This window comes from Chelonia mydas, chromosome 2 (genome assembly GCF_015237465.2).
Source record: "Chelonia mydas isolate rCheMyd1 chromosome 2, rCheMyd1.pri.v2, whole genome shotgun sequence".
NCBI lineage: Eukaryota > Metazoa > Chordata > Testudines > Cheloniidae > Chelonia > Chelonia mydas.
In genome coordinates this window covers 172,252,770-172,278,559 of record NC_057850.1, presented here as the reverse complement: position 1 = coordinate 172,278,559, position 25,790 = coordinate 172,252,770, and the positions used below count along the sequence as shown (strand labels likewise).

At 40.3% G+C, this 25,790-nt stretch overlaps 1 protein-coding gene across 1 annotated transcript in view; it reads left to right on the top strand.

Annotated features, from left to right (window-relative positions):
* POU6F2 (POU class 6 homeobox 2) overlaps window positions 1–25,790 on the top strand; it is a 386,987-nt gene that overhangs the window by 58,257 nt on the left and 302,940 nt on the right. Inside the window, exon 2 of the mRNA XM_007058726.4 lies at window positions 17,491–17,662. Coding sequence (XP_007058788.4) covers window positions 17,491–17,662 — 172 coding nt within the window. The remainder of the gene's footprint in view (window positions 1–17,490; window positions 17,663–25,790) is intronic.

The window sequence follows — 25,790 nt, the reverse complement described above, 5'->3', positions numbered from 1 at the left end:
TATTGAACCATCTTATGGTGAGCAGGCAGGTGATACGTATTGCTAGCAGTCCTATTGCATCATCTTCCGCCGGGCAGGCAAGAGATGAGGATGGCTAGCAGTCCTATTGTACCATCTTCTGCCGAGCAGCCATGAGATGTGGATGGCATGCAGTCCTTCTGCACCGTCTGCTGCCAGCCAAAGATGTAAAAGATAGATGGAGTGGATCAAAACAAGAAATAGACCAGATTTGTTTTGTACTCATTTGCAACCCCCCCACCCCCCCGCCCCCCGTCTAGGGGACTCATTCCTCTAGGTCACACTGCAGTCACTCACAGAGAAGGTGCAGCGAGGTAAATCTAGCCATGTATCAATCAGAGGCCAGACTAACCTCCTTGTTCCAATAAGGACAATAACTTAGGTGCACCATTTCTTATTGGAACCCTCCCTGAAGTCCTGCCTGAAATACTCCTTGATGTAAAGCCACCCCCTTTGTTGATTTTAGCTCCCTGTAAGCCAACCCTGTAAGCCGTGTCGTCAGTCGCCCCTCCCTGCCTCAGAGCAACGGCAAACAATCGTGCATCTGAGTTGAGAGTGCTGTCCAGAGCAGTCACAATGGAGCACTCTGGGATAGCTCCCAGAGGCCAATACCGTCGAATTGTGTCCACAGTACCCCAAATTCGACCCGGCAGGGCCGATTTAAGCGCTAATCCACTTGTCAGGGGTGGAGTAAGGAAATCGATTTTAAGAGCCCTTTAAGTCGAAATAAAGGGCTTCATCGTGTGCACAGGTGCAGGTTTACATGGATTTAACGCTGCTAAATTCGACCTAAAGTCCTAGTGTAGACCAGGGCTCACTCTCAGTTGTTTTATCACAGTTTACTGGTGCTAAGGTCAGACTGGACCACTGATGAAGAATCAGTAAGAGTGGTCTGAGCGAGTGGTAGATTGTGTGGGCATGTCTAGAGAGCTACACAGATCACCTAAATCTTAGACCACTACTGCAAGGTAGCTTGCTAGCTGGTGTGACAGGAAGTGAATTGGATATCAAAATGGAGAGTTCTGTTTAAGCACACATACCACTTTAATGGTATGGTCCAGATTCCTAGCAAATTGCTGATTTGTCTAAATGGGTAATAGTATAATCCCCTTACTTACTTTTTGTTAGCTGTTATATTGACTGGAATTCACTACTTCCTTCATTTTTAATATCTGATTTTATCAGCAGAGCCATTTTAGGATCATTGCTGGTTTAGATTCACTCTTCATTTTATTAATCGCTCTCCTATCTAGTATTTATTCTACCTGATATATTTTTAAAGCCTCTTTTAGTCCTCATATATCTTTAACCCTAGCATTACTTGGCTTTGATCTTCTGACCCTATATTCCTTCCTTCAAACTTTAAGGCATTCTATGCTTTAGGAATTCTCCATCATAATATTGATATGCACTCATAATCCACCTGCCCTGCTGTGAAGAAGGTAAACAAGGAAAGATAGTACACATGCATAGGTCCCAATCTCTCTTTCCTTGGCATAGAGCTAAAAGTATTTCATGTGAAAGACGTGTGCATAATCTAGTGTACTGCAATTTCTTGCACATCTAAGCTCAGTGTGTAGTCTACCAGCATTCTGCCCTTTTGATTCTTTGGATGCACAGGTGGAATGATGCCATGTAGGAGAAATTTGGTGCCATGTAGGAGATGTGGGCCCTGCTTTACTAGTAAACCTGTATGAAGGCGTGTGGATGGAATACTTACTGTGCACATTATATTGGAAAGTAACAAACACTGTGACAGCAATTTAAGTAGCATTATTCTGCTCCCTATAAATATGCCCAAATTGTGAGAGAAAAAACTATAATACTATCCTAGGGAAAGAGAAGAGTTTTTCCCATAACTACTGTGGCTGCTAATGGGGTATCAAACAGGCAAAATTGTATGTGTTGTCAATGGCTACAATATAATTTTATTGACTTACACTGTTTAGAGTGAAGACATAATGTCAAGCTTACGTAAGCGGGGGAATAGTCCCGTTATTGTGGGGAACTTTCCTGGCTTATGCACTACCCCGGTGAAGTGGGCTCGCGAAAGGATCTGAGTCCTCGCTCCCACTTCCTTTACCCAGTGGCCTCCCTGCCCTTAAGGACTCCCCTTCCACTCTCCTGTCTGGCAGAGTCCTCGTAACCCCAGCAAGGCTGGGCCCAGGATTCCTGGGGGGCTCGACCCCCAACCCTGCTGTGGTCACCTAGGACAGGGGCTAGGGTGTCCCCACTCCAGGGTACTCTCTCTGCACTGGGCACTTCTCTGACCCACTGACCATTACATACAAGTTAAAGGAAATGCAAATTATTTAATCAACAATTAATTTTAAAAAGAATAAGGAAACATGGGAAAGGTTAAAGGAAACACATCAACCCGCTCTGTGGCAGGGAACATCACAAACAGTGTCTCTGGAAGGTCAGGGCAATTCACAGTCTGTTCCTTGTAAGTCCCAGGCCGCCTTCTCAGGCCCTGGCTGTACTGCAGGGATGCTGTGGGTTGGACACTTGCTCTGGTGGTGGCCACACGCTCTCAGGCTCTAAGTGGTAGGACCCTTCTTACCAGTGTTGCCCCTGCCCTGTCGGGGTTACGATCCAAGCCCGGCCTGCAGAGCCTCTTGGCTCAGGGGTCTCCCCAGCTGCTCACCGCACCCAGCTCCGGACTGCTCCAGCCCGAGCTGCACCATTCTGTCTCTGCACTGCTGCTGCTCTGCTTCCAGCTCCCTGGGCTGCTTCTCTGGCCCCTCTGGCTCTGGTTGCTACAGCTCTGCTCCCAGGACAGGTCTGCCCCGCCGCTGCTTCTGTGACTGCTCCCAGCACTGACCTGCTTCCTGGGCTGCTTTTCTGGCCCCTCTGGCTCTGGTTGCTGCAGCTCTCCTCCCAGGGCAAGTCTGCTCTCTCTGGGCTGTGTCTCTGGCTTTGGGGCTGCAGCTCTGCTCCCAGGACAGGGTCTGCTCTCTCTAGATCTGGCACAGCTCTGCTCCCCAGCTCAGCTCGGGCCCCTGCTTTCTCCTTAGCTCGACCCAGGCAATTCCAGCTCACCCGGAGGATGGGACCTCCCTGGCCTCCTGACTCTCTGATTAGCCTGCCCGCCCTGTTATTCAGGCTGTCCTGGAGCATTGGCCTCTCCCCATTGTTCCTGGGGACTGTCAGTCTAACTATCTCTGAGTTAGAGGGCCTGGGTGATGTAAGCCTGCAGAAAGCAGGAGCCAGCTAAGAGAGAGTGAGTGTGGGGAGGAAAGCCTCTGTGGGGTATAGGACTAAGAATCCTGCACTAAAGGTTAAGAGCCAGCTAAGAAAGCAGGGGTAAAGATGTGCTATTGTGAGCTTTGTATTGAAAGAGGAGGGAAACAACTGCAGTGTGAAGACTGATTTCCTAGGGAACAAGGAGAAACTGAGGCAGTGGCTGCAGCAAGACTGGGTAAACCTTGCTACTTTTCCTTTTTGCATTGCTATATCCTTCATCTGAAGCAGTCAATGGCCTTTCAAAATATTAACCCTCAGAGCCACGCTCTGACTAGGTATTGTAATCAGAATTATACAGAATACTTGCAACAAAATCACAATAGTTAAAGCAGCTGATGCTCACCTGCTCCTGGATTTCATTAGGAGCCTAAACATGGGCCTTAGCTTTCTGAACGAACCTGCATTGTATATTGTGGTTTCAGCCAGCCACATGTCTCCCCTTGCTCTGCCTAGTGGCTAAGCAATTCTCCTTGCCCCTTCCCCAGGGACTTTGCAGAGAGGATAGCCAGGCCAATGCTTCAGGGATTTCTGTAGGATTTTAGATGGCCGTTCCACTCATTCTTTTTCAAAACTTTTTATTAAGGTAAAGTTACAGTGAAATGTGAACATACTACATTGAGCATGTAACTCAATTAGAATCTGGTTAATAGTCAGATAACCTGGCTAAAGATTCTGGTTTGCTGGGCTTCTCTGAGTACTCTAAAAAGGGTGACCAAATTTCTAAATACCTGTCCTCTTTTTGGTACTTCTCATGTGTATGTACTTGGTATATCCATTACAAGGCCAGTCTGTATTTAACTGTACCACAACTCCATAGAAGGAAGAACACCATTTTTCCAATAATGTGCAATACAAAGTATTGCTGCTAACAATAAAAAATAAATTCATGTGTCATTCTGTTTAAAATGTAGATCCTTTACTGGAGTATTAAGCAAGCAGGTCAACAGATCTCTAGGAAGTCAGCATTTTGTCACAAGATTAATCTCTTTAATAATTTCCTCACAAAATCATCTAATTCCTAGATGCAGCCACCACATATGCAATATGTTCCTCTTTCTCTGCAACACCTCCAATAGAGTGCCTCCTTAGTAACAAAATATGAGTCTCAAATGCCATCTATACAGTAATTTAGAGAAAAAAATTCTTTGAGTGACTCAGATTGAAGAGATACATCCCCTTTCCCATACAGACTCCCACTCATCCAGATCAATTTCTTTATCCAGATCTCGTCCCATCTTTTCATCTGGATGGTTTTCTTCTCAACATCTTTTTCAATCAAAATTGTAGATGTCTTAGAAATTAAACCTTTTGTTCCAGCTTGCTCCTGGGTCAACTCCTCAAATGTGGTTAAAGGTTTAGATAGAGCCATATCCAGGTTTTACAATAAGGTGTTTGATTTGTAAATATTGAAAATATAGGTTATTTATATTTGTAACTGGGCACAGAGTCACCGGTGGCGCCTCCTTCTGATTGTCTCAGGGAATTAGCGTTCCAGCCTCCCGCGTGCCCTCTTCAGGCCAGTGTCTTGCCTTGCTGCTGGCTCCCATGAACCCTGGTGCCCCTTTCACTGGGTGCTGCCCGCTGGCAGTACCCCACAGTTCTGGGTCTCCCCCTCCCAGGGGAACTCCCCCATCCACTATCCCTACCTCGCCTCAGTTGTAAGCTCCTGGCAGTCACCAGCTAGCCCCCCGCACCCTGGGGCAGACTGTAGTATGAGCCACTCATCACAGGCAAGGTTGGGTTTGGACCTGCTGCTTCTGCCTACCCATGGCTGCCCCTGCAACCCCTGTACCTAATAGGCCTTACCAGGCCCGAAGCCTGGGGCTTTCCTAGGCTCCCTTGGCCTATCCCCAGCCCTACTCCCCTCCAGATACTTGGTTAAACCCCTGCAACCAGGCCCTTCTCTCTCTCTCTCTGGGCTTCTGGCTCACAGTCTTTATAGAGCCAGCTGGGCCCTGATTTGGATATGACCCCCAGCTGAAGCTGCTTTCCCAGTCAGCCCTGCTGCCTTTCTTCTGTAACAGCCCTCTGTCGGGGCTGTTTTAAACCCCTCTGGGCCCGAGCGGGTGTCCACCCCGCTACAATATTATTTACATTATTACATATCTCTTGGCATGATTTCAAATCAGGACCCAGGAAGAGTTGTTTGAATTGAGTAATCTCTGCTGTTACCCACAGCAACTAGTCACTGATATTTTCTAGGGATAAATTCCTGATTATTAATGAAAGTAGCTAAGGCAGGGGTGGCCAACCTGAGCCTGAGAAGAGCCAGAATTTACCAATGTACATTGCCAAAAAGCCACAGTAATACTTCCCACCATACAGCCCCCCATCAGCTCCAGCACTTCCCACCCACTGGCAGTCCTGCCAATCCGCACCTGCCGCAATCAGCTGTTTCGCATGCGTAGGAGGCTCTGTGGGAGAGGGGGAGGAGTGAGGGCATGGCAGGCTCAGGGGAAGGGGCAGGGGCCTTGGGGGAAGGGATGGAGTGGGGTCAGGGCCTGGGGAAGAGCAGGGGGTTGAGCAGTGAGCACCACCTGGCACATTGGAAAGTTGGCATCTATAGCTCCAGCCCCAGAATCAGTGCCTATGCAAGGAGCCACATATTAACTTCTGAAGAGCCGCATGCTCTGATGTATCCGATGAAGTGAGCTGTAGCTCACGAAAGCTTATGCTCAAATAAATTGGTTAGTCTCTAAGGTGCCACAAGTACTCCTTTTCTTTTTGTAAGGGGACTGTTGCCCCCTTACTAACATTCAGTGGGGGTGTATTGGTTGGCTAGCTCCCAGTACTAAAAGGGGAAGGGTCAATGGGAAATCAGGACCCTGAGACTGATAGTCCCCAGGAACAATGGGGAGAGGCCAATGCTCCAGGACAGCCTGAATGACAAGACAGGCAGGCTAATCAGGGAGTCAGGAGGCCAGGGAGGTCCCATCCTCCATGTGAGCTGGATTTGCCTGGGTCAGACAGAGTGGGGCCGAGCTAAGGAGAAAGTAGGGGCCCAAGCTAAGGTGGGGAGCAGAGCCGTGCCAGATCCAGAGGGACCAGAAAAGCAGCCCAGAGAGAGCAGACCCTGTCCTGGGAGCAGAGCTGCAGCCCCAAAGCCAGAGGCACAGCCCAGAGAGAGCAGACTTGCCCTGGGAGCAGAGCTGCAGCAACCAGAGCCAGAGGGGCCAAAGAAGCAGCCCAGGGAGCTGGAGGCAGAGCAGCAGAGACAGAGTGGTGGAGCTGGGGCTGGAGCAGTCCGGAGCTGCGTGCGGTGAGCAGCTGGGGAGAGCGAGTGGGACCCTGGGCAGCGGGCCCAGCACAGGGAGACGCCTCAGCCAAGAGGCTCTGCAGGCCAGGCTTGGATCGTAACCCCGACAGGGCAGGGGCTACACTGGTAAGAAGGGTCCTACCACTTAGAGCCTGAGAGCGTGTGGCCACCACCAGAGCGAGTGTCCAACCCACAACATCCCTGCAGCACAGCTAGGGCCTGAGAAGAAGGCTTGGGACTTACAAGGAACAGACTGTGACTGTTTGTGATGTTCCCTGCCACAGAGCGGGTTGATGTGTTTCCTTTAACCTTTCCCATTTTTCCTTATTCTTTTTAATATTAATTGTTGATTAAATAACTTGCATTTGCTTTAACTTGTATGTAATGGTCAGTGGGTCAGAGAAGTGATATTCAGAAATTGTGGTTGGCAATACTGGTGACCTAACTTTCCCTGAGGAAAGACTAGCGCTAATCATCCCTGGATGCTTTGTAGTTCTTGATTCCAAAGGGGCAGTTCCTCAAAAACAAAGGGCAGGTGACCTGATTTCTTGATGCGGAGACAATATTCTTAATGTTGCTGGAACATAAGGAGGAGCTTTTAGTGTATGGTCTAGGATGGACTAAAGGGAGGATGAATCCAAACCTGGAAGACCTTGTGCACAGGCCACAAAAGATAAATCAATCAACCAAAAAACAAGCAAACAAAACCCTCAAACCAAATTGTTCCACAAAGCCACCAGACTACAATGTAAGATCACTCATGTGAGAGTAATGCTCTGGTTTGGTGCAGAGGATCATGTCTTCTAGCAGTGGCTGACCCCGAGACTATAACAGCTTGATGCTTACTCACTTTAACTCCAGTGAGAGGCCTCTGTTTTGGTAACAAAGCCCCTCCTTCCTGACAACTGCGGCATCTGTTTATTATATCAGGATAGAATGGGTAATTTTTTCTAGGAATAATGAATAAGTGCATAAACATCCTTGATAATGTTTACTGAAGGCAGAATCCATAGTTACCAACCTGGTAAGGAAAATTTTTTGAATAAATCTTCAAAAAAGCTGAGATTGAAGGGGCATTGGAAGGTAGTGCATGCACATTCTTGTGAATTTTAGGTTAATTTTAATGTTTGTTTATAATCAGGGCCACAAAACAGATCCAGTTTTCTAGATGGTCTATTATGTTTGGCATTACTTCTCTCTTCCCCCCTCAGATTACTAACTGAATTCTCCCCATTGCTCTTTGTAATTCTCCCAAATTCTCCCCCTTTCTCTCAGCTGAGGTTGGGTGATCGTGATGTGAGTTGAAGAGCAGTGGTGCTGGAACTAGGGGTGCTGGGCGTGCTGTCACAACCCCTGGGTTGAAATAGCAATAACAAATGCCAACTACATGGTTTCCATGTATTCCACCAGCAGCACCCCCACTGTAAAAATTGTTCTGTGAAAGAGTCAGGCTTCTAGTCCCAGTGCCTGCATGATGGCTCAGTTCAGTATCTTCCTGCTTGTTTTCTTTCCATTGTATTGCCTCTGGCGTGTGGTCTGAGGTCTCTTTTCCCGCTCCCTGCTCTCCCAGCAGTCACTTCTAGCTTCCTTGGCTAGCTACCCAAATTTCTTCCAACTGTAACTTCCTACCTGGTAGAGGCCTCTCTCCCGCACCAATGCCAGGCATGTAGGAGGATAGTGTAGATGTGCACATCCCCTCACTTCCCCTACTGGTTACTCACTCCAGTCTCTACTCCCATTTCCTCCTATTCCTGACAGTGGAGGAGCTGGAGGCAGGACTGGTGAGAGCTGACATAGGAAGGAAAGGGGAGAGTTTCTGTTGACAGGAGGACAAAGGGGACCTGGGTGAGGGGCACAGTAGGACAAGAGAGTCTGGGAATCACATGAGCGACAAGGGAAGTCATGGACAGAGAAAGACGAAGGAAAAACAGGACCAGCATTTCTAAGGGAGACTCTCAGATTTGGAAAGGGGCAAGAGTGACAGCAGGGTGGGGCAGAGAAGAGCCTGGAGAGTAGTAGCTTGTGAGGTAAAGTTGTAGATGTGGGGCTCAAAGACCTGAAGGAAATGGAATGAGAGAGACGGGGATACAAGGGAAGAATTCAGGGGTGATAAGAAAGGAAGATAGCTTCGAGAAAATGGAGCGAGCAGAAGCGGGGTAGCAGGCCTGCCCCAAAAGATGTGATGGCTATGTAAATGAGATCTGACTTTTGGTAGCCCAGTGAGAGGCACATTCAGAGCACCAAGGAACCCATAAGGGGACTGTGAGAATATAGAAGAAGCCTGCACCCTATCCACAAGAGAAGTCCTGTTGAAAGGAGGCAAGACTAAAAGAGAAACTCCTCTCGGCACAGAGTTCCCAGAGTAGAGAGGTAGCTGCTTGGTATGTGGGACTCAAGAAAATTGGGATAACGTGGCACTTTAGCAGTATTGATGAGTGTGACAGTTCAAAAGAATAATAATCTCTGTGACTGTAGGCCTATGGAAGCTATGCAGGCCTCCGAGATCTGAAGATTTTGACCTTGGTCCTACTAAAATGATTAGGATCTTGCTACCTTAGGGCAGGAAGGTAACGTTATGTACCTCACAAGAATAATTCACCCTACAACTGGAGGGATGGAGTGAGATTAATAATTGGGATAGGAGGAACATTAATAATTGGGATAGGGCACGACAATGCTCTTTATTCCCAGATATTGTAATTTAAAAAAGTGTAGCCCAGGTAACTGGAGGACAGGTCTAGAGCTGTTTCCTCTTCCTACCCAGCAGTCACTGAGAGGAGTAGTTACTTCAACTCCATAGGGATAGCATTGGAAGTAAAACATCTGGGCCATTAGGTGTATGTCAGGGCAAGTGATTCCTACAGGTTGTGTGGTCGAGGATGAGGATTAGATAGGGTGTATTGTGGAGAGTGAGAAAATAGGGAATTCATTTGCATGAGTTCTTTCCTCGCTGGGCATCTCCGCATCTTGCTGCTCTGGAGCTGGGACCAGAGCTGTCTTCTCTAGCAAGTTAACTTTTCTCCTCAACAGTGTTGCATTTTGTGGAATCACTATTCACATCTTACTCAGCATAGGATGCCACAGGTATTGTCAACTGGTTTAGGAGATTTAATATGTCTGAGTGGATTTATATTATATTTTGAGCTAGAACTTAACTACTACACTTGTATTGTATTCAGGTTCTTATTTTGTGCCCATGGTATCTGAGTGCATTCCAGAGCTTAGTAACATCTGTTGTGTGGGATTCTCTTTCACACTTATGCTCATGGGTGGGGCGAATTGTTTTTAGTTTGTTTTTTAAATGTGTGTCTGCTGTGCATTTTATTATTGAAGGCAAGGTCAAAGTCCATCTTGTACTGGGAACAGAACTTAAAGGGACAATGCCAAGTCAAATGTAACTCTAAATTTTTTAAAGGATTTTACAAAGTATAAGGCCAAAAGTAATGTTTCCAAGATAATTTCCAATAGAAACTGCATTTTTAGACAAATAAGATTCCCTAGCAATCTTTTCATCCAGAATGTGCAGTATTTTACTAGTTAATGAGGACTATGAGGATTTTACATGTTTATGAAAAGGATTTTGTCTGGAAATGGACTCATGTATTTTCACTAAGCTAAGAGAAACGAAATAAAGGAAACGAACAGACTGAATGGTGAAAAGTAAATTAGACTTCTAAAATTTGTTCAGTTTAAATAATCTGAGGTATTTTAAGCAACATGGGTACTGTTGGGAAATATGTCTTTTAAAAATTACTTTTAACCAGACACACTACCTCCTTTAACTATAGCCAGGATGTTAGATGCACAGTTGAGCATCATCTGCAGAAAAATGATACCAAGATTGAAGCTAATAATGAGACACTTCAGAGAAAGGGGAGATGGAAAAAGGAAGAAGAAAGAAACTTGAAAATTTCTGTAGTGGAGGAGACAAGAAGATAATTAATTTAAAGCCTTCAGTAGAACTAAAGAGGAGATCATTTGAAAGGTACAATTCATATCAGAAGATGAACATGCTGGAGACATCAACATCTTACTCAAGGCACTATAGAAGGAGAGAATGGTTGAAAGTAGTGAGAGTTTTAATAAAATCAAATGTGAGTTTAAAGAGAGAGATTTGTGCCCGAGAGGGGACTCATAAACCCAATATCAGTAGTCATGCTCATTTTACTTACAGAAACACCAGACTAAAAGTGGTTAAGGTGGTTGTGCAGGGAGATGTAAGAGAAGATGATGATCTCCATAGCTTTGCTGAATAAAGGAAGGATAGATAGCAAGTTGTGATTTGTGGGTAGGTATTGAAGTTAAATAAAATTGTCTTAGAATGGGTTTCATAGTCATAGTTTTGGATGTGTCGGAGAAAGAATACCAGTGATAAAGTGGCAGTAGCAGACAAAACAATGTTTAGGGCAGCAGGAGGTAACAATTGCAGAAGTGTCCAGTAACCAGTGCTCTTATTTATAAAAGAATTTATCATTATGGTACCTCTAGAAGTGATAAGGTGATGGCCATGACACTAGGTTGCAGGTGAATCAAGGGAAAATGAGATACTAAAAGCTTTAGTAAATTATGTCAAATACCAATTAAATTAATCTTCTCCTGAGGCAACATTTATAAAATTTATAAAATACACCCTGATGAAAACCTTGTCAACCCAATTATCCCAATCTTGGAATAGCCTTTACCCAGGGCTATTTACTTCAGCTGTCCTGATTAAAATATCATAAAAATACATTCTGAAAACACTTAATAAGATAAAATAATGCACTGATTAAAATACAGGCATAAAGATTCACTGGTTTTCATATTTATTATATATTTTATTTAGAATTTGATCTTTATTTCTTAATTTTATTTAACAATTACTGTATTAAAATATTGGTGGTCCCTTCTGGCTTTAAATTCAATGACTTGCAGTCAGAATGGTACACCTATTTAACACCTGATAACAAACCATTTAATGACTGGACCCCTTCCAAATTCTCAGAAAGTGGAATTTTAGCCATTCATGTTCCAGTGAGAAGACATTAGTCATTGTCACTAACATTATTGAGGCCTATTTTATACATAGATTTTCTGCTGGTAAAACTGTTTTGATTAGGAGTGAGATTTTTTTTCCCCATCAAAATAGTTACAATGGGACAACCCCTAGTGTGGACACAATTATACAAGTGTAAAGATGCCTTACATTATGATAGCTTATTCCCTTCCTATCCAGAAATAAGCTATGCTGGTATGATTGGTATACTAATGTCCATACGAGGAGGGCAGTAGTGCTTTGTATAGTTTAAATGATACACCTTTTATGTATAGACATTCCGAGGTTTCCTGGGAGCTGTTGTGTCAAAATAAATAATTCTTCTGAGTGTGTCCCAGACAGAACTCATTGCAGGCACAGGGCCTTAGTAGAGTACATTATATTTCCTGTTATGATTACCAAGTAGTGAGATATCTCTCTTTTTAAAGTATTATTTTTACATTCTACCAGTTTTTAACCTAATGACAAACATGTTTTAATCATCATGGTTCTGGCTACTGGTTTACTAAATATAAAGTCTGCTGCTGTTTTTAAAACTTCTGAGGCAAACAGGGACTTCAGCTTTATTGTTGTGACAAGTATGACTCTAAAATAGAATAGTTTTTTTCAGTAAAAGTTAATACCGATATTGTAAATTGATAGACTTGTCTAAGTTATAAGGAAATGATGAATATTATACTTTTAAAGGATTTTTAAACTTATAAATATAACTATAAAGCAAACAGTTTAAAAATAAGGACAGCATAAAGTCAAAGGAAATTTTAATATTCACCTTATTTAAAAAAAGGGAATGAGTAACAACACTAATAGTGCAGCTGTCTGTTATTACACCAGTGTAACTGATAGCAATATCTGAACAAAAGGGTGAAATTCATCCCAGTGAAGAGAACCTATCAAAGCCCTATATTAAGGATTTAAGTAGATCACAGTCCCATCTTTAGTCTTCTGCCCGGGGCAGGATTCACATAAGGAACATATAGTTTCCTTTATAAGTTGTCTTTGTTTACTGACCACTTTGCTTAGTATCTGCATCTTTACCTGGAAGTGAAGGACATGGCTTTTAAAATAACAATAAAAGTTCTCCTCATTTAGAAGCAGTATTTCATGTAACTTTGCAGAGGGACGTAATTAAAATCTTGGCATTTAATGAATGACTATGATATGTGATAAGTATTGTGATTTTGTATTTACAAGTCTACCGTATTTCATTTGATAATTAATAAATTAAGCACACCATCCTTTGTATGAAGAAAATCTCTTAGGAGTGGTTAAGAACAGCAGAGGTAAGGCATCTAGTGCTGGCAAAGCTATTGGAGGAATAAGCCGCCATTGAGGAAGAAAAGCAGAAGTGGGAACTGATGAGTGCACAAAATTGGCAGCAGAAAGTCATAGCACAGGGTAAGAAAATCGCCCCACTGTATTTTCCACTGCATGCATCCGATGAAGTGAGCTGTAGCTCGCGAAAGCTTATGCTCAAATAAATTTGTTAGTCTCTAAGGTGCCTCAAGTCCTCCTTTTCTTTTTTTAGAGAGCAATTGGGAAGTGTCATTTTAAACAGGCAGTAATCATTAGCTGTTTGGGTGTCCATGACATGAATCTGGGATTTACATCCATACTCAAAATAAACAATGGGTATACTTTGAATGATGGGTAATTTGTTTGGGATTATTTTTATTTTTTTTTTTTGGTGATTTGAGCTTTACTCTTTTGGTTATGATGATAGCAGATCTAAGTGGAACTATAACCGCTTTATTCTTTACTGCCTTCTTATTCCATGTACAAAGCACTTCATGCTGCTTCATCTTGCATTCCTGGGTTTTCCAGTTTTGTTTATGGAAAGCTAAAACTTACTAGATAGCATATGGTATATATTGTGATCTATACAATTTCCTGTCTTAGGCTGTACAGTGTAACATTATCCTGTAACCTTTGAAAGATAAGGAATGGAAGTAATGTCCAAAAACATTTGGGAGCAAATCCTGCCTCCTTATCCAGCACGCGCTCCATGACTGTAAGGAATCCTGATCCACTTTGATTGCACTGTGTGGTGGAGCAGAATGCTGGGCCCCAGTGCATTGGACCCAGGTCCCCTTCACACCATAGATATTTGTTGTGCATGGACTGCCAATGTTCCAGAGCACAGCCCAGGGAGCTGGGGGCTTTGTGCAAGCAAAGGAGGAGTGGGCACACGGATGTGTGGCTATTGCCGCTCTCCTCATGGAAAGGACAGGAGCTATAGAGGCTCCTGCAACTCTGAGGCTGTAACAGCAGCTGTAGAGTATTTTAGGGGATGAGTTATCCTCCTCCCCCTCAGGCCCCCGTAGACTTTTGCAGCACACAGTCCAGTTACTATGTATGGGAATTAGGATTTTCCTTTGTTGCATGTATTACTTTTACTTTGATCTTGTAACAGATAACCTCATAATGGTATTTAACGACCTTTAAAATCACTATGAAACAGGCACATTTCCATTTTATTAAATGCAGTGTGATTTGATTAAATGCCTGAGAACAACTTGGAACAGAAATTATATCTGTTAATTTAAAGCAAATTTTCACATAACGCCCTTCCTGCCCTCATCACCTCTACCCCTTTTTTCATTTAAGCCTTGTCTAGACTTATCTAAGGGCTGTGTGAGGGGTCTGCCATTGGAACAGTCCCTTGCACACCCTCTATGCTTATGGAAAAGGTCATGAATTGTGCATCAGCTGGCAAGGCCACTTCAGAGGCAAAATGGGGGCTGCACTATGGACCAAGGTAGGGGTTGTCAATTCACATGTAGACAGTCCATGGGCTTTTGTTTCTAAATCTTCTGTTTTAATGATAACTATCAGAATTCTGAATATTCCAGTTATCCATATAAATGTTTAATCTTTTTTTAAACTTGCTAAATCCTTGGTCTCCAATATCATGTGGCAGTGAATTCCACAGGCTAACTATACCTTGTGAGGAAAATTATTTCCTTTCATCATTTCTGAATTTGCTACACTTCAGTTTTATTCAGTCTCTCTTTGTTCTTGTGAGATCAGACAGGATGAGTAATTCCTGATCTACCTTCTGTCCATTATTATTTTGTATACTTTGATCATGTCCTGTCTTATATCATCTTTCTCAGGTAAAATTTCCAATCTCTTCAATCTCTCATCACACATCTCAGAGCCCCCTCTCTTTCTGCTGTAACTTTTTGAAAGGTGGTAACCAGAATGAACACATTATTCCAGGTTGAGGGTGTGCCTTTGATGTACAGACGGGTGAAATCTTGATCCCAGTGCAGTCAATGAGAGCTTTGCCAATAACCTCAGTGGGGTCCAATTTTGCCCAATGACATTATGATATTTTCCTTATTATTCTTCATCCCACTCTTTATAAACTCAATTTGAAAATTTGGTACCTCAGAACTTTAATTTGGAAAACAACTGGCTCAGTTCTCTCTCTAAATTTTGGAAACCCTCAGATTAGCAGTGTGGACCTGTGGGCAGCATTAGCTTGTCCCAAAAGCATTTTGATGATACATTCAAATTTTGTCCTGGATTAAACCTGTGCAACCCCACTGAACCCAGATGTAACTGAGGGCAGAATTATCGCCCAACACTTTGAAACAATGTATCTGACTTCCTCAGGTAACCTTTCACTTGTGAATCAACTAAGAAATACTTTATATGGCATATAAAAATAAAAATGCAGCTGTTGTATATAATGTAGTATCAGTGTATGGTATAATTTGTATATTTTTATAAAATTAGCAACAACAAAAAATCTATGAACTTCTGGGTTTCCTCCCCAAAAATATCTAATCCATGTTCAGATTCTTGCCAGCTAATAAATACAGTAAATAAAATGTTAATAAATCACTTGCAATTTAGCCTGACAATGTGGATTGACCGCATTGATTAAATTGATTATATTTCATATATTTACAATATGTAGACACAAGCCCAATTTATTTTCTGAAGAGTTCAAGGTAGGTATCATTGGTTTAAAAAAAAAAACAATGGAGTAATGTTTGTGGTTGCTATCTGCAATAATCTAATGCTGACAGAGAGCAGTATTTTATTTAGTAATTAACAGTGTAAAGGGGAGAGAAGCTGTCATGTTGGTTCTTAAGCTGGGGAATGTGATGAAAGATGATATCTGCGATCTCATCCTTTCCACTTGTTTAGGATTGTCAGGATGAGAAATGTCAGCATTATGAAAGCTCAGCTCTGCTCTTGATATGATAAAACCCTTCAAAAGCCAGTCTTTCTCTCCCTCTCCCCCTCCTTTCTCCCTCTCCCTGCACTTGCTTTTTTATTTATCCTGTTTTGTTAGATGGCAGAAATATAATTCTTTTCTTTCTTCCTATTATAAGCCACCATTTTTGTTTTATTATATGTTTCACAACCCCTAATGCCCCACTGAAAATTACTTTGTTAAATGACAGTGTTTCAAAGCCATGAATCCTTTCCACCATTCCCTCAGAGGTTTGAAACAGTCAACAGACTGTAAAGAATAAATAATAAAAAAGTATTGATTATTTTGATGACTGTGAGATTCAATTAAGTATTAATTTTGCCCTCCAGTGGACCTATCAAGGTATTCAAAAGGGAGGATTCAGCTCAGCTAAATGCGTGCTGAGTGCTTCAGCCTTAAATAGGGAGAAAATGTGTTTACCTACAGTATTTGAAGAGGAGTGCATTGATGCACAGAGTCCAATATTTAAGTGCTGTGCAAATTAAGCCCTGGTGACAGTGACATTGTTTTCAGCGATATGAGTATTGACTAAAGAAGTGCATTTGATGACAGCTTAAACTATTTGTATTGATTAACATTTTCATAGATTATCATGTGTCATATCAAATTCACTTTTCAGACATGAATACATTAAAAAAACCCATAGGCAAACATCGACCAATGTGATGATGGGACATAGGGAACATGCTAACCAACCTACTTGCACGCTGGTCACCTGTTCTCTGCATAAGAACCATTTAGGCATGAACTTTGCAATAAATAGCTGCCAGATAGCCCAACAAGGTCACTTGTTTCTTTTCTTTTTTTGCTTTTGAGTCTGGTTTCTGAGCTGTAACGATATTATACATCTTAGTTTGCAAATGGAATAATAGAGTGCACTTGGAAATAATATCTGACCCCAAAATGCCCTCTGAATGAGCTGAAGATAAAACAGATCCAAATCATCAAGAACCAATTTAACTAATATATATAATATTTTATGGGAGTATAATGTCCCAAATACAAGAATAATTGCAAACACTGTGTGTAAGTATCTTCACTGATTTTCTCTTTTAAAAATTTATATCTGTATATATTGCTTTTTAAAAATGTGTTTATGGGCTTTTGGAGCACAGTATCCCAAAAGCAAGAATAGTTAGAACAAATATATCTGTATTGAGTGTATATGATAAAATGGTTATTTGTTGCTTTGTATTTTCACTAAAACATTTGAATGATGAACATTGTTGTGTATGATTTGGTTAATGCTATTCAAGTGAGGATGCTTTTTTAAATCCCTCTGGAGCATACACAAGGTGCTACTCTTCTGTGTTGTTGGAGCACACTTGCAGCAATTTTATTTTCTTTCCACGTTAAGGAAAGAGGGAGGTGTAAAAACATACACACAGAAAACCCACATCCCACAATTAAAGCTGTGTTGCTTATGTTGCTTTCATAGAAGTTTTTCTCCAAAGCATCCTGAATCTCTCACATGCTAGTTGAGCTTTAATAGGGTGGGGAGTAATGGAAAACTCATTGGATCTGTAATAGCTCTTCACTTGACTGCAGCCAGCAATAACAGCAGGAGCAGCAAGAGATAAGAGAGTGTGTGTGTGTGTGTGTGAGAGAGAGAGAGAGAGCGAGAGAGGGGGGAGTGGGAGAGACTATACGCACACCAAAGCTGCCACTTTTCCCCCCCTCATTCTTTTTTCCCCCCCATCCTAGGATCCAATGATAGCTGGACAAGTCAGTAAGCCCTTGCTGTCACTGCGGAGTGAAATGAATGCAGAGTTGAGAGGTGAGGACAAGGCAGCTACTTCAGACAACGAGCTGAATGAGCCCTTGCTTGTGCCTGTGGAATCAAATGACAGTGAGGACACTCCCAGCAAGCTCTTCGGTAAGTCTGTCTAGGTATTTCATTTCAGTGTTACCATGTTGTCCGGAAGAGCAATCTCCCCCCCCCCCCCCCGCTTTATTTTGTTCGCTTAATTTTCTTGTAATACCAGGGAGTAGCTTGGAGTTTGCAGGTGTACAGCCATATGCTCTGACTTTCAACTGGGTAACAGAATGACAGCGTCATGTCCTGAAAACTTTTGTCAACAATGAACTTATTCCATGCAAGTTGTAGGCACTGCATATTTTCTCTTGTTTAATGGTCTCAAATATAAACACAAATAAGTGATCCTGCTTTGTTGTGATCTTTTATTTACATTTATTGCCTAAGTATTGACTCCAGCATTTCAGTTTCTCACAGCCCCTTCTGAGGATGAAGTAAACTAAAGAGTGTCATTATATCTAGTAAAGTGAAAGCTAGGAGAGAAGAGAACTGAAAAATGTCCATAGAAAACATTGTGTATTAAGTAAACAAAGGATGCAATGAGGATTGCTTTCAGGTATAATATTTTTACAATTGAAATTAGAACTAAAATATTGCTTCCAAAGGATATAGAGGGAGAAAATACATTTTTACACAGTATCTTATGGCAAATGAAAACACAGCCTTTCAGGTGTATTTGTTTCATATCCAAAACAAGAGCAGTGAGAGTGGCATTCCAGAATAGACATCTGTCATTCACACAGATGACACCCTGTAAGCCAACTGAAGCAAGTGTGATCTCTAATCAGAAAAGGGAGTGGAGTAGTTGAGGCTCATGCTTGAGTGATAGATGTTGATAGATGTCTGTGCTGGAGCAGCACTACATGGTACATAGTGACATTTTGGTTTTAGAGCAATTGCTCCTGAAAGAGTTTCTTTTAATTATATCCATTTGTGACTTTATAAAAATCTTAGACGGAATGGGGTGCATTCTTACATTTTACAAATTCTCAGAGCTGGAACTTCAAGGGGAAAACATCTTGTTTACAAGGGAATGCAGTTTTGAGAGAGAGCGATCCCATTTTCTGAGATTCAAGTTTTGATTTCATGATCTGTACGGAATCTGTAGCAATGTGGTGTCTATATCCTAGACCTACTAAGAAAAACTGCAAAATGATCTTTACAAAAAATACATGCAATTTTCTTTTAAAAAGGTGTCCTTTCATATTATTAGAAGCAACACATATTGTACAGAATGTTTTATTAAGTAACTTAATTAGAGGGTGAAATAAAATGTGAAGATTTAATTTCTAGAATACAGTAGTGACCACTATGGAATGTAACCGTTTTAAGCAAACCCCCCCTAATAATTTTTTTGTTTCCATGGAAAACAGAATTTCCATTAGCAGTTTGAATGTTCAAATTCGATATAAGAATCATTTTAGTCCATTTCATTAAGAGAAGAATTGTGATGTCTAAAATTCAGAGGGCTAATACTTGTGTGTGGTGATCTAAATATCTTAAATAGTGTTCATGTATTTTATCTGATCAGGTGTTTAGGTGGGAAGAGATTAATATATATCTCAAAATATCAGTGTAAAATATGACAACATCCTGAAAATTTGTACTTAACCTGAGACTACCAATATGTCTTTACAGTCTGGTTTTATTTGGTTATGTTATATGTTTTAGATTAGGCAAGTTTTATAATAAAGGGTGGGATGTCCCTGGGTTGTCATCATTTTTGCATGTTTAAATACCATTGTAGAACACCTAAGTAGTTTCCTTATATTTGCTGTGTAGGGTAAAAATAAGGGTACCGTAATCTTTTTTCCTTTTGGATTGTAAATTGTTGTTTTTCTTAGCTGCAAACCATAATGAAAAAGATATAAGTGAACATACTGTGCATGAGTACTTATTTGTGAGTTTAAGGTGTCTGCTACTCTGCTTTCATACTTCTAACAAGGTATCACCAAAGTAAATCATAGTAGAAGTAAATAGTTTTTAACTACCTCAGAGTGAACTGTGTAGCATTTATCTAGGTTTTCCCTTTAAGCAGTAACCTTTACCAATGAATTGTTGTAGCTTGGGACAGGACATTGTAAAAGACAGGACAATGGGACTATTCGGCAGGATGAAACTGGGTGAACTTATTTAAGACAAAGACACTTGGGAGTTATTCAGCTGATGTAACACAGTTTATTAAGTAATTCAGTGTTTAATTGCTTTCTTTGAAAAATATGACACACAAAATATAGCGGTATTCTAGAGCAGCTTCTCTGTTTAGAAATTTGAATGGCATGTTTAGGAAATTTGAATGGCATGTTTTACTGTGTAAAAATGCACACTTTGGGCCTTACTCTGCAGTCTCTTGTATTCTACATGTCTATGATTTGCATAAATTGATGCAAAAACTGGCATTATTTCTCTGATAATTTTCTTTCGTATGAAACAAGATTAACATTCCCTGAGTTTCTTATCTGGCATTTGGTACATGTTGTGGGGACATTTGCCAAATACTTGGTAACAAGTGAGGGGAGGAGACTGGCCCATAGATGAAAGTTACACAGATTGTCTTCTTCAAATTTTCGAATAATTGTGTATGCTCTCTTACTTTGAATGACCAGCATTTGATCTTCCCATGTCTTGTTAAACTTAGCAGCATTTCCTGGGTCATATTTTCGTATAGATTAACTGATTTTATAACAGTTTGAATAGATCAGGCACAAATAGTGTTTTCCTCAGCATCAGGTATGAATGTCTCTACTTGGTACCTAATTTTCTTTTGACAGACATGTTTGTTGTTGTTATTATTATTATTATAAGTACCTTTATCCTTCAAGAATGTTTCAGAAAATGCGCACCCCATTTTCGACGGTATCTAGGGATGGAATAATGGGGATGAGATACCTCTGGCCTGCACACACATGCTCTCTCTCTTTCTCGCTCGTTCACTCTCTCTGTCTCTTTATTGCACTCTCTCTCTCTCTTTTATTATAGTATCTCACAGTAATGGAGCAACGGATATTCATGTCTTGTTTTGCTAGAGAATAGAGCAACTAGTGTTAGAAACGACTCTTCTCTAGCAGCAACTTCAGTTTCAAGTGGTGGAGATACAGGGTTAAGATTGACTATACTCATTTTTGGCATGTGAAGGATGCACAGTGAATTTTTGGCCTAATCCTTTCTCCTAAATGTTTATTTCGCCACCAGTGGCAGAGGAAGTGAAGGCATCAGCTTTTCAGATACCAGGAACACAAGTCCGACTAGAGGCAGCTTTTCCACAAATCTTAAGCAATTCCAGTCTGAAACTCTGAACCAGGTCTTTAACTGGTGTACCAGCTAATTTATAGAGGCTGAGGATATGGCCCTTTGTCTTTGAGTATCCCCTTAAAGTCGTGATCAAACCCATTATTTCTAATGCCGTTGCTTTTTTGTTTGTTTTTAGAAATAAAAGTCTGTTCTGTGATCTTTCGATATTGTGTGTCTTACCTAAACTAGGCCTCATAGACTTATGTGTCTATGGACTTTTGACATCTTTAGAGAATACTTATATGCAAAACTTTAAATGTTTGAATCATGCTAAGCAACAGTAGGAAAACAAGATAAGAGATGCTGCTGCAAGTGCAAAATGTCAGAAAAGGATTTTAGTGTTCTGTAACATATTACATCAGAGGTAACATTTTGCTTAACTTGCAGAGTTATAAAAGCTACAGTATACTTATGAGATATAAATCCAGATTGCGTTGAGTAACATGAGATCAGGTAATTGTGTATGATATTAAGTGGCATATTATTTATTCTTGTAAATATTGGAGAAGAGTTATCTACTATTTCAATCATGACTCCTTTATGTTAAGAGCCAAATAGAAGCACAGAATGTTTAGTAAGTCATTGACTTGGTAGAGTGCTGTTCTTAAATCAAGTAGGTTATGTTGCACTGTGCTGCAAATTAATGGTACAGGGCCAAATCCTAGAGTCATACCTAGAGGAAGCTCCCATTGATGTTGATAGGAATTTTACCTTAGTAAGGACTGAATAAGTACTAGAGGATTAGATTCGAAATTATTTAAATCCTGCAAGGTGTTCATTCAATATCTTGATGACTTATTGTAAAATGTTTAAATCCATCTGATAAAAGCCTGATAATGGGGAATAAAAACTTAATTATTAGCATTATACAGTTTCAATAATTTGGTATAGAGAGGAGACATGGAAGCAATATGTACTGAACATAAAAATAATATGTACAGGCTTGATTCAACTCTCTGAAAGCCATTGGTAGTCACTTCGTGGACTTCCTGTAACATAGAGCCTAATCCAAATTCCACTGAAGTCCTTGGAGAGATTACTATTGGCTTTCATGGAGTTGGATCAAGCCCTTAATGGGCCAGATTCATTCCTGGGGTAACTCAGTTGCTGATAATGAAGATACATTTACACCATATTAAGATCACTTACTCAAGTATAAAAATGTAATCATTTTGGGCTTGCTCATGTGTTTTTACACACCTTAAACTTTCTGTGAAATTAGAGATTTTGCATGGAATGCAAGATCAAGCCTTATGCTCATTTAGCATAAATATTGCATATTTAATTTTGCAGCATTGCAGGATGGATTGCCAACATTTCTCCTACTGGCAACACTTCATTCTGTTCAAGTTAAATCTCAGGCTTGCTTATATATATAAATAATGTATGTATGTGTGTGTGTGTATGTGTGTATTAATTTCCCATTTTTAAATACTGAAAATCAGTTTTGACATTTTGGTTTCCTTTACAGTATAGTTATGCAGAATTTAGAATTTTCTACATTTTTACTTCTAAGTGTGCTTGTGTGTGACAGTGGTGTTGTGAAGCAGGATAGAAGTTAGAACAGTAATTTTGCTTTGCTAGAAAATCCACAGTATATCTCTCTTCTCAGAGCCTCTTTTGCAGAAAAACATTCATTATGTGATTTATTTTTTAAATTGTCATCCAGGTTGGCCTGATTAGAATTTATGGCACAAGAGTCGTTTCAGATACAAAGGATGAAAGTCTAAATTGTCTTTCACTCCTTGAGACAGTGGCCTCTGCAGGTCAGAGCAGAGGTCATTGTGAGGAAGCTCACATTAGAGTCATTAATATGGTACCTCGCCGGTAGATAAATTGCAACCTTCACTCTAACATCACCCTTTGAATCATTATATGTAAGAGTCCATCTCGATATTTCTATTGGAACCCCTATTTATAAAGGGGATTTAAAACTTGATCAGAAGATACACCTGCACACAGAACCTTGGCCTACCAAGGTTTCCGTCCAGAAGGACTTTTTTTTTTTTTTTTTTTGCCAGTTTCAGGAAGATCCATCTGACAAATCTGATGTGTTAAGAGTGCCAAAAAAAGTATAATGTATGTTTTCTTAAGTGAAAATTTCTGTTCTCATAGGTCAGAAAATTGTTTACTCTGCATATGTAGATTTCTCCTCAATTAATATAATTTTACTCCGCATATTTACAGTGTGGATTGATGCTTTTTGTCATAAGGCATTGTGTCAAATATTCATGCAATTATTAAAGTATATGGGCCCAATCCTGCAAACACGTGTGTGTGTGTGTGGCCATCTTTATTAACACAAGGAGTCCCAGTGACGTTAGTGGAACCATATACATGAGAAAAGTTAATGGTTTGCAGGATTGGACAATAACATCGGGTCAAAAATCTGCTCTCTAAAACATGCCTTAATATGATTTTTTGATCAAATAATGAACATTTCTAAAAATAATGGCTTGAAACTGAATTGAAGGGACAGACTAGATTGCTTTTAAAACGTGTTTAAAGAACGGTCTATAAATGTACTTGTCCAATATATTCTTTAAAACTAGTCATGGACTTTTAATTTTTAAAAATAATAGATTTATGGTGGATTAATTTTATCTTTAAATAATGTTAATGTTCTGACTCAGGTTACTATACTCCCTTGATTTGTGGTGGTGTGCCCACTGATGTCAATGGGGGGTTGCACATATGAACACAGTGTATGCCCATTAAACCCTAAAGAAGATATTACGGCTATTAAAACCCTGAGGAGGAGGAAATGATGAAAATCCATCCTTAACTCATCCTTGGTATTTCAAGAAGCTCAAGCAGGGAGTGTACACACAACTGTACTTAATGCTAAAAAAAAAAAAGGAGATTTTGATGTGATACGGCCTCATCCTCTTCTCCTTAGGTCCAATAGAAGCAGGATTGGGCTCATTAAGAACAAATGTTTCAGCCTTAATCATTAATTCCCTTGATTTATGGGTACAGATCATCCCCTTATTGCTCGTTGGATATGTCTGTCCATAACATCATTTTTGAGAGAAAAAGAGTAATTAAATTTTTAAAAGGACATGCTTATAATCCTAGTGGAGTAATAATACTGTGCTGTTTAAACTTTTGTAAGCTGAGGTTTGTACGTGTCATCTGTGTTTGTGAATCGAGGGTCACATAATTATAATGTGTTTATGTACACCGTGTAATTAATTACTGGGGGAAAGGAGTAAAGGGTGTATAAACTTTTAACCATAGATTGTAGCTTGAATGACTTTATTTCTTGAAATGCTTCATATTTAATTAGTTGATTTTTTTTATCCCTCTTTGGCTTTTTGAAAAAAATTAATACCAAACAAATTTGTTCCTTTAAAAAGTGACTTAAGAGGCTGGCTGTTTCAAAGGGAATTTGGTTGTTACTAGACAGTAAACAGATAATTTGTGAGAGAACTGGTATTTCCTTTGATTGAGAACCTTGCCGGTTTATGTTTTGAGATTAATAATACATCAGACATTCAGACATTAAAAAGGAAGCAGGCATGATGAAGGAAAGGAAAGAGAATTTGATTTTTCTGTTGGACTTCTTATGATTATTCAAGTCCTCCATGGGAATGAGCAATCCAGCCAGAGGAGAAGTCATGTTTGCCCAAATGTACATATGGCACCACTTAACACCCCTCTTGATTTTCCTATGCTAAAGAAAAAGATAGCAAAATGTTTATACCAAACTGGCAACCTGATAGGGGGCAAGCTGCATAAAGTTTCCTGGTGTCAGGTTAATAAAAAAAATTTAAAATATCCAAAGGCAGAGAAAGCTGTAGGAAGCTCATAGTAACAGTTGCCACTCTCCTGTGGATCCTTTTTCTCTTTAATATCCTGTGTAGCCTGGATTTTTCTTGTTGTGTTCTCTGCCTAGGTTTTGTTCTTTCCGGACACACTTGTGGGCTCTTCTTTGTTTTAATTTTTTTTTTTTAGCTAAGCTTTTTTCCCTGTGACTTCCTCCCCTCTTTTGTGGGGGTCAGAGGGTAGGGAAAATTGTCTCTTTTTTTGCCTTTATATATATTTTCAGGCTCAGTTGTTATACTGTACTTTGGCTCCAGAAATAATTTCTAAAGAGATCAATAGCATAAATGACAAAAGTACATGAAAAATAAAAGCTAAATCATAAAATTAGCAGTGAGTAAAGAGCAAATGAGAATTAAAAAATTATTTCATTCACTATTAATTTGTGGTTTTCAACAGAGATATCCCTTCTAAAAAAAAGGAAAGCTGAGTGAAAATGGATTTATAATTGTTAATGTAAATTCCTATTTTCTCTCTTTGGCTGTATAAAAGTCAGACTCAATAACAATATGAAACAAGGGCAGATTTGTACTGTGACATCTCCTGCTCTACGTTGTGAAACTGTTTTGACGCTATCAGAAGCAGGACTAAGCCCTTTTAGTTTGAAAGCGGAGGTCATCTAGAGAAGAATAGTACTGTATCCAGTCTGGCTAAAGAAAGCTTGCCCTTCTCAGAGAGATTGAAATTGGGTTTGCTTTGTAAGTATTCCAAGGATATAGGAATCCGCCTAATCAAGATACAACCCTCTGAACATGTTTATTTAACATTAAGCTACCACTTGTCTATTCTTAAATGTGGGATGAATTTCCGTTTTTGTTTTTGAATTTGTAGAGGGAAGAATTTTTTTATCAGATGTCCTTTACTCTCTGAAAGGCAAACTATCATTTTAGATCCTGAACAGTTTATAACTGTAACAAGAAAAATGCTACAGTGGAAAGAATAACCCCCTGAAAGCCACACCAAGAAAATAAATTTCTATTTAATATAATAGAAACAAAGTGATTAGTTACTGTGGACCAGAATATCATTTAAACACGATTTTTAAAACACAATGTAGTATAAAACACAATGA